The 9,756-nt window shown below is 50.4% G+C and overlaps 1 protein-coding gene across 1 annotated transcript; it reads left to right on the top strand.

Annotated features, from left to right (window-relative positions):
* Positions 1 to 1,689: 1,689 nt before the first annotated feature.
* ANKS4B (ankyrin repeat and sterile alpha motif domain containing 4B) lies at positions 1,690 to 8,844 on the top strand. The gene is made up of 2 exons (XM_077316460.1): positions 1,690 to 2,017; positions 6,082 to 8,844. Exons 1-2 carry the CDS (start codon positions 1,854 to 1,856, stop codon positions 7,130 to 7,132), a joined length of 1,215 nt encoding a protein of 404 aa, XP_077172575.1. The 5' UTR covers positions 1,690 to 1,853; the 3' UTR covers positions 7,133 to 8,844.
* The last annotated feature ends 912 nt before the right edge of the window (positions 8,845 to 9,756 follow it).

Here is a 9,756-nt window from a genome sequence, read left to right on the forward strand (position 1 = left end):
TGAGGTAGGGTTAGACTGAAGGAATGTGATTGGCCCATAATCACCCACTAGAGCAGGGGTAGTCAAACTGTGGCCCTCCAGATGTCCATGGACTACAATTCCCAGGAGCCCTTGCCAGCATTCGTTAAGTCATTTCAGACTCTGGACTTTAGGGTGGGAGAGGCTTTCATCGTTGGCATCTGGTCTTTTGGGAAATGGGAATTGTAGTCCATGGCAAGGCAAGGCAAGGGCTCCTGGGAATTGTAGCCCATGGACCTCTGGAGGGCCGCCGTCTGACTACCCCTGTCCTAGAATATTTAATTTGGTGAAGTTTTATAGCCGAGATCTCTCCTGAGGGAGCTCCTGAGGTAGCGTCTGCAGCTTCAGGCTCTCTAATAATAAGCAAACAAGGAACATAAGTCAAATTTCAGCCAGCCGGGCTCACAGCTGTTCCCTCTTGAGGCTTGTGCTGCTTAGTCTTTTCAGTCTGAAGCACTTTTAGTCGCGGAACATCTTTTGAGTGGGGGAAAAGAAGAAAAGCGTCATTTGCGAAGCTCAACAGCTCCCAGGTTTCTGTTCGATGTTTCAAGAGAAGAAAAAGGCTCCCCCTCAATACAAGTACAGCTTGTTTCTGGCGCTGCAAACTCTCTTTTCGAAGACAGACACTTGAGGGGGAATTCGGGTGAATTTGTTTGGTCGTTGCTAAAGAGCCCCGTCCAAACCTGCAGGGACGGCGCATTACGGCCTGTGATTTCTTCTCCAAAAGGTTGCCACTTCAATTAAAGCGGGCAAGGTAAAGGTAAAGATAAAGGTATTCCCTGTGCAAGCACCGGGTCATGTCTGACCCTTGGGGTGACGCCCTCCAGCGTTTTCATGGCAGACTCAACACGGGGTGGTTTGCCAGGGCCTTCCCCAGTCATGGCCGTTTACCCCCCAGCAAACAAGTTGGGTCCTCATTTTACCGACCTCGGAAGGAGGGAAGGCTGAGTCCACCTTGAGCCGGCTGCTGGGATCGAACTCCCAGCCTCATGGGCAGAGCTTTCAGACTGCATGTCTGCTGCCTTACCACTCTGCGCCACAAGAGGCTCTAAAGAGGGCAAACCAAGGTTGAAATTCTGCCCTGCTCGTCCCGGCATTGGAGCTAGTGAGCAGGATTCGACCCACCTCTCTCCAAGGAAACCCGAGGTGCCCCCCACTTGCCTGATACCCTCAGGAGAAGCAGTGCCACAATATAAGTCTTCCTGGGTTCAAACCCTTGCCATAACACTGGGTGGTTTTGGGTTAGCCACTCGACCTCAGCCTGGCCTACCTCACAGTGTTGTCTTGAGCAGGGGTAGTCAACCTGTGGTCCTCCAGATATCCATGGATTACAATTCCCATGAGCCCCTGCCAGCGTTGCTGGCAGGGGCTCATGGGAATTGTAGTCCATGGACATCTGGAGGACCATAGGTTGACTACCCCTGGTCTTGAGAACATGGCACTCCCTGGGTGATCCTTGGCCTGCCACTCCTCCTCAGCATGGCCCGCCTCACAGCTACCGATCTTCTTTGGTCAAGTGCTAGAGGACATTGAGCCATGTCCCCATTTGGGATTTAACCCTGACTGATGGTGCACGTGCCTGCTTTGTGTAAGGTTGTTGTGGGGTGTTCCTCAAAGCCACAGACGTTGCAAACCGAGACAGCGCCACGTGAAGTCATGCTGCTTTGTGGAGCGTCGGCCGTTCTCGAAGGAGGCCGTCTCCGGTGACCTTTGATTCCTCCATTCTGCTCCGGCAGACGCCTCTCTTTTATAATCATTAATTGACTCTGCGTGTTACACAGGCGTCCAGCTGTCGCTCGGCGCAGGGAGACGGTTGCGTGGGTCGGCGCTGGAAGATGTCTACCCGCTACCACCAGGCAGCCGCCGACGGCAACCTGGAGTTGCTGAAGGAAGCCACCCAGAAGGATCTCAACACCTCCGACGTGGACGGGATGACCCCCACCTTGCTGGCTGCTTACCACGGATACGTGGAAGCGATGGAGATTATCTGCAGGAGAGGGTGAGTGGACCCGTACAGGACTGGAGAAATTGGAAGGGAGCTCTCATTTCTGGAAAAAAACAGACTTTCCTTTCAAAAAAGAAGTGTTTTGAAGGGAATGATCTTTGTAAGACGGTGCCACTAGAGAGACATGGATTTATATTGTGTTGACAGGACGAAACCCTGGGCCTGATCTCCTTTCTGGAACTCCACATTTCTTTAAGCTTCAGATTTCGGTCAGATTAACTCTTATTAATTGAGTGATGGGGGGATATTCCTTTTAAGAAGGATGGCGTGAGATTGGGCAGGCATCCCAATGTCATGATGTCTCCCATATTGTGAAAGAGAAGGCCACACATTCTAGGCAGTGGGGGGGGTTAGAGTGCTGGGCTAGGATCTGGAAGAGCCGGGTTCGAATCCCCACTCTGCTATGGAAGCTCACAGGTGACCTCAACCCAGTCACATACTCTCAGGCTAACCTTATAGCAAGGGTGGCCAAACTGTGGCTCTCCTGGGGCTCATGGGATTTATAGTCCACGGACATCTGGAGTCCACCCTTGCCTTATAGAATTGTTGATACGAACATAAAATGGAGAAGAAAGCCACCGTGGGTCCCGACATCTATGTTTGTGTGTTTTCCCACCCCCAACTGTGTAAGCCAAGTGTATAGTGCAGGGGTAGTCAACCTGTGGTCCTCCAGATGTCCATGGACTACAATTCCCATGAGCCCCTGCCAGCAAATGCTGGCAGGGGCTCATGGGAATTGTAGCCCATGGACATCTGGAGGACCACAGGTTGACTACCCCTGGTATAGTGGTCACAGTGTGACAGACTGGAATCTGGGGAACCTGTTCGAATTACCTGTTTGCAATAAAATAGGCTTTCACAACCAGGGTTTCCTGAAACCCCTGCGGTTTCTCGGCGACCCTGGAAGGGTTTCCCAAACGGGTGGATTAAGCCATTTTCCAGAAGTAATTAAGCAATTAAGCGATGGTCAGGTGATATGACCATATATGGTCATATTGACCCACCCACCCCTCCCAAAATGGCCAATGAGGGGCCTGGGAAGTGTACACTGTTATTCTTCCCAACCATATTCTGCACGATTGCGCCACTTCTGGGGTTTCTCGAAGCCTGAAGAATGGTCTTGGGGTTTCTCAACAACGAAACAGTTGAGAAGGGCTTCCAGGGAAGCTTGCCTGGTGACCGAATCTACCTTGCAGCATTGTGAGGGTAAAGGGAGGGGGGGGGGACAAACAATACCATGAGTCACATAGTACTGGACACGCAGTAATGGGTTTAAACTACAATGATATAGGCTAGATATCAGGAAAAATTGTTTCACAGTCAGAGTAGTTCAGCAGTGGAATAGGCTGCCTAAGGAGGTGGTGAGCTCCCTCTCACTGGCAGTCTTCAAGCAAAGGTTGGAGACACACTTTTCTTGGATGCTTTGGGATGCTCTGGGCTGATCCTGCGTTGAGCAGGGGGTTGGACTAGATGGCCTCTATGGCCCCTTCCAACTCTATGATTCTGTGATTCTATGATTCTGTCCCTTTTGGGAAGAAAAGTGAGGCAGAAATGGTACTAAGCCAACTTTGCTCCAACCTACTGCAGCTTCAATTCATCAAATAGCTCCTAGAAATAGGAAAACCCACTCAGAGACGTCAAGGCAAGCTGATACATGACCAGCGCTTTGAAAATCTATAAGTACTGCGGAAACGCCGTCGTTGTGATGCTTTGAATCCTAGCCGATCTGGTTTTTTTTGCTCCCAAAAGAGCAATATTGAAAATGGATTATTTGTATCTGAGAATTTAGGAAGCCAGAAGCACTGGGACGTAAATGGCAGACATCACTGATATTTCATATCTGGCTTTCAGGTATGGCCCATAGGTTTATTTGCTGTGTTTTATTGCCGGTAACATTGACCTTTAGACAGTGTGATTGCTTTTCCTAACGTACAGGTCTGTTCCTCTGTGATCTCCACAGAATCTGTTCGTTATTCGTTAGGAAGGGGGGAAAATAGCTTATAAAGGAGCTTCCTTTGAGTCTAAGCTTTATCACGTCAGCCTAGAGACCTGACTTCCTGCATAAAACAATCCCTGCCTGTAGCAAATTAGCATTTCAGGGAAAGGCAAGGCTACAGTTCTTACTGTCACCTAGCTCTCACAGAAGCAGTGAACCTCAAGGTGCAAACTGTGCCACTTTGGGCTTTATTTGATGGGTATACAGAAATAATCTCTGCATATTAAAAAATGAAGAATTCCGGGAGACGGCAAACAATCTAAAACTACACAGCCAGCTTCAGGGTTTGGAACTCGAATCTCTTTAGTGGATACAGAATTAAATTCTGTTGACTTCCAGCTCTTTTGAAATACAGAAGGGCTTTCTCCCAAGGAAATATGCATCGGATCGATCTGAATATTTCCCCCTTTTTGAAGAAACTTGCTGATTTTTTTAACCAACAGGAATTGCTCTCCCCCCCCCCCCCCAAACTCTGTTGAAAAGAAGAAACACCTTATTTGTGTTTTTACTCTTTTGAAAAGCCCTGGGGCACAACAACAATAGATTTTTCAGCCTTTAAAAAGGCACCGTCTGAGAGCAAAGGGACTTACTTGGCAGGTGGGAGTGGGGGAGAGGCTAATTTTGTCGGAATTGAATAAAAGGGGAGTAAAGTATATAGAGCCAATGCTCTCTTCTTATTAACGAACACCCAAGAGGCTGCCATGGATACAGCCACCGTGTCTAGAAACAACTGAAGTGCACTCTGCCCTTATTCTGTAGCAGAGGTAGTCAAACCGCGGCCCTCCAGGTGTCCATGGACTACAATTCCCATGAGCCCCTGCCAGCATTCGCTGGCAGGGGCTCCTGGGAATTGTAGTCCATGGACATCTGGAGGGCCGCAGTTTGACTACCCCTGTTCTGAAGGAAACACCCACAAATTTGGTTGCCAGAGGGGAGGAACGGAGAAGGATGGGACCTTGTTGGTAGGCAGTGGCATATCTTGGCCATGGCAGGTCTGCCGTGTGCTCTGGGTGCCACTCGATTGGAGGTATCTCTGAGCCGCTTAATGAAAATCAGACAAGAAGCAGCTTCCTTCAGAGCTATGATCAGCTTTTGATGACCCAACTAGAAAGAGAAGAAAGGGGGGGGGGAACTGATCCTGTCCCAGAAGGCATCAGTCGAAGCAAGGAAGGACGGTGCGGTTATGATTTTCATGTAGTGTCATAATTTGTCAATTAAAAGATTAGCGACCTTGACTTCAGCTTACCCCAAAGCTGGAAGGACGCTGGAACATAACACGATGCCTGGACATCACCTGTAAATGACGCTGGCTGTTTACAGGTGCTGTTTTCCATAGGCAAATGAAGAAGAAGAGATGGTTTTTATACCCTGCTTTTCACCGCCCAAAGGAGTCTTAAAGCAGATTACAATTGCCTTCCCTTCCTCTCCCCACAACAGGCACCCTGTGAGGGGGGTGAGACTGAGAGAGCCCTGAGATCACTGAAGAAGAAGAGTTGGTTTTATATGCCGCTTTTCCCTACCCAAAGGAGTCTCAAAGTGGCTGACAATTGCCTTCCCTTTCATCTCCCCACAACAGACACCCTGTGAAGCTGAGAGAGCCCTGATATTACTGGAGAAGAAGAAGAGTTGGTTCTTATATGTTGCTTTTCTCTCCCCAAAGGAGTCTCAAAGCAGTTTAGTCACCTTCCCTTTCCTCTCCCCACAACAGACACCCTGGGAGGTGGGTGGGGCTGAGAGAACCCTGAGAAAACTGCTAGGTCAGAACAGCACCATTAGGGCTGTGACTAGCCCAAGGTCACCCAGCCGGCTGCATGGCAAGGAATGGGGAATCAAACCCGGCCCGCCAGATGAGAAGCTGTCGCTCTTAACCACTACACCACACCACACCGGCTATCTCTAGAGATATGGCCCGGGAGCTAAAGGGTCTGTAGCCTGTAGAGGAAATTGCGTCTAGAGTGTGCTGCAGCCAAACTGACCCAGCATATAGGTTGGGTCCGATGGGACCTAGGGAGGAACTCTGTGTATGCCTCCTGACTCTCTCTTTTGTGTTGTGCTTTCCCAGAGGGGATCCAGACAAGTGCGACATTTGGGGGAACACCCCCCTCCACCACGCGGCCTCCAATGGCCACGCCCATTGCGTTTCCTTCTTGATCAACTTTGGCGCCAATATCTTTGCCCTGGACAACAACATGCGCTCTCCTCTGGATGCAGCGGCCAGCAGGAACCACTACGAATGTGTCCACATCCTCGACAAGGCTGCCATGGAGATGAACATCAAGAACCCCAAAAGGACCTCCCGCCTGAAGGCCCAGGCCCAGCGTGATGCCGAGAAGCAGATCCAACAATGTGAACGCCGCCAAGAAAGACACGAGCATGAAATGGCCAAGAATTACAACAGGACGCATGCGGCGAGAGGAACCACCACGCGGATGCGCGTGTCAAATTTCTTCACCTCCAGCTCTTTGGGGGCACTGCCCAAACATTTGAAGGACACCTTCAGGAGAAGGGCAAAGAAGGACGAGGAGAATCCAGGTGACCAGGACACGGGGTACAACGACCAGGAAAAGGACACGCCAGGAAGCCGCACAACCGTGATGGGCATCTTCAGCGAAAACGAGGAAGAAGAACTAGAGAACACGGTTCTTCCTGAAGACGAACAAAAGTCCATTTTTAACCGCCCTGGTCTCGGTAATATTGTTTTTAGAAACCACCTGGCCACAGGCGTGACGGCTGGCCCTGCGTTCCCTGAGAAAGGGGAGATCAATTTCCAAATACCTGAGGAATTGTTCCAGCTCAAAAGGTCCGAGACGGCAGGTGACCCAGATCTGGAGGGGGTTCCTGAGGAGCCTTGGATTGAAGAAGACATTGGGTGGGACGACGGCAACACGGAGACCACACCCCTCGAAGTCTTTCTGGCCTCCCTGGACCTGAATGAATTCCTGCCGATCCTGATGAGAGAAAATATCGATTTAGAGACTCTTCTGTTGTGCTCCGATGAAGATCTCCGCAGCATCCAGATGCAGCTGGGACCGAGGAAGAAGATTCTCCACGCGGTGGACAGAAGGCAGCAAGCACTGGCAAGGCCGGGCCAGGCAGGAGACACCCAGCTGTAACACACAAAGCTCCCAAATTCCGTCGGGTTTTGTGGCTTGATGGACCTTGCGTTCGAGTTTGGCGAAGAGGATTTGGGGCCCAGCCCACGGAGAGACAGAGGAGGGCTGGACACCAGCCAGCCTTTAGGATAGATGGATTTATTTGTTGTTGTTGTTGTTGTTAGGTGTGGAGTTGTGTCCAACCCCTGGACAATGATCCTCCAGGCCTTCCTGTCCTCTCCCATTCCCCGGAGTCCATTTAAGTTTGCACCAACTGCTTCCAGCCACCTCATTCTCTGTCGTCCCCTTCTTCTTTTGCCCTCGATCGCTCCCAGCATCAGGCTCTTCTCCAGATGTATTTATTAGATTTTTCAAAAATGCACTTCTTCTCAGAATAGTAAAGTGTGCTCAGCATAAAGGTTATTGCCACAAAGATAATCAACGGAAACTTACAGGAAGATTTTTTTTAAGCTTTCTTGGGGGTCCCTGAAGGGTTCTGCCAATTGGGTGGGGGGGGGTAATTAAATTATTGTATATTCAAAAACGTTTGATAATGTCCATATATGGTTATGCCGATTGCCCTCTCCCCCAAGGCCAGTGATGGAGGGGGGGGAAAGTTAAGGGGCTCCAGTCATAAAAATCTTTGCTGATTGAGGCTTGTCACGTGTGGTAGCGATTGGAGTCCAGAGAGGCAAGTACGCTTTACACTCTGCGGGTGATAATTTATTGGGCATTCCCGGCCCCAAGGAAGCTCACCTGGCCACGACCAGGGCCAGGACCTTTTCGGTCCTGGCCCCTACCTGGTGGAATGAGCTCCCGGGAGAGCTGCGGGCCCTGCGGGAGCTTTTAGCGTTCCACAGAGCCTGCAAAACACAGCTCTTATGCCAGGTCTATGGTTGAGGCCAGGGTTGGTGAGGAAGATCTAAGTGCCTCTATCTATCTATCTATCTATCTATCTATCTATCTATCTATCTATCTATCTATCTATCTATCTATCTATCTATCTATCTATCTATCCATCTATCCATCTATCCATCTATCCATCTATCCATCTATCCATCTATCCATCCATCCATCCATCCATCCATCCATCCATCCATCCATCCATCCATCCATCCATCCATCCCTCCCTCCCTCCCTCCCTCCCTCCCTCCCTCCCTCCCAATCCATCCCTCCATCCTCCCTCCCTCCCTCCCAATCCATCCATCTCTCCCTCCCTCCCTCCCAATCCATCCCTCCATCCTCCCTCCCTCCCTCCCTCCCAATCCATCCCTCCCTCCCTCCCTCCCAATCCATCCATCTCCCTCCCTCCCTCCCTCCCAATCCCTCCCTCCCTCCCTCCCTCCCAATCTATCCATCTCTCCCTCCCTCCCAATCCATCCCTCCATCCTCCCTCCCTCCCTCCCAATCCATCCCTCCATCCTCCCTCCCTCCCTCCCTCCCTCCCAATCCATCCATCCATCTCTCCCTCCCTCCCTCCCTCCCAATCCATCCCTCCCTCCCTCCCTCCCTCCCAATCCATCCATCTCTCCCTCCCTCCCAATCCATCCCTCCCTCCCTCCCTCCCAATCCATCCATCTCTCCCTCCCTCCCTCCCAATTTGTTGTTGTCATGATTAAGGTGGAAATGTACACATCGTGTCTGCTCGGAAGAGGCATCCCTTCTCCTCTCTCTCACATCTCCTTTGGGATCGTGTATCAACTAAAGATAAATAAAAAGATTTCTTTTCCAAACTGCTGCTTTGATCATTTTCCTGTGTGCATTTTTCAGCAGTCAATTATACAAGGATGATCTGGGGCCTGGGGACCAAACCCTAGGAGAAAAGGCTGAGGGACTTGGGAATGTTCAGCCTGGAGAAAAGGAGGTTGAGAGGGGACATGATAGCCCTCTTTAAGTCTTTGAAAGGTTGTCACTTGGAGGAGGGCAGGAGGCTGTTTCCGTTGGCTGCAAAGGACGCGCAGTAATGGGTCTAAATTGCGTGTAGAACAATACCAGCTTGATATAAGTGGAATTGGCTGCGTAAAGAGGTGGTGAGCTCCCTATAACCGGCATCAAGCAGCAGCCAGACAGATACTTTTCCTGGATGCTCTAAGCTGATTTTGCATTAAGCAGGGGGGGTGGACTAGATGGCCCCTGGATGGCCCCTTCCATTCTGTAGGGCTCCTACAACTACTTCAAGCTCTACTCAGGTGGAGCATCCGGTGACACACTGAAGAGCCACAGGGTGTGGAATGAAACTGCAGTAGCGGGAAGGCAGAAATCCCTCTTGCCCTGTGGCATTTTCTGAATCAAAATGGCCCACTTTGATATGTTTTAAGCCCCAGCTAGGGGGGTTAAAAAGAGAGTAGCTGGATATTCAGTTTAAAGGAACTCCAGGAGATTTTTGTTTGTTTGTTTAAGCAGCAACATTTATTGCAGAAAATTACAATGATAGAAAATAGGGAGGAGGGGCTGTGCCTTAGCAGAACTGCCTCTTCTTGGGATGCGAAAGGTCCCAGGTTCAATCCCGGGCATCCCCAGTTGAAAGCCTCATGAAAGACGTTGACCGGGAGAATCACTGCCTGTCCGAGGAGACAATACTTGACCCTGCTAGGCAAGGCTGTGATTCAGTAGGAGGCCCCTGCAGAAGCATTTTATGTGGTATG

This window comes from Paroedura picta, chromosome 17 (genome assembly GCF_049243985.1).
Source record: "Paroedura picta isolate Pp20150507F chromosome 17, Ppicta_v3.0, whole genome shotgun sequence".
NCBI lineage: Eukaryota > Metazoa > Chordata > Lepidosauria > Squamata > Gekkonidae > Paroedura > Paroedura picta.

Bases quoted from the DNA above. Each gene is read 5' to 3' on its own strand.
- ANKS4B (XM_077316460.1), top strand. From the start codon at position 1,854: ATGTCTACCCGCTACCACCAGGCAGCCGCCGACGGCAACCTGGAGTTG. The intron at 2,018-6,081 runs GTGAGTGGACCC...GTGCTTTCCCAG, and splicing joins GAGATTATCTGCAGGAGAGG to AGGGGATCCAGACAAGTGCG.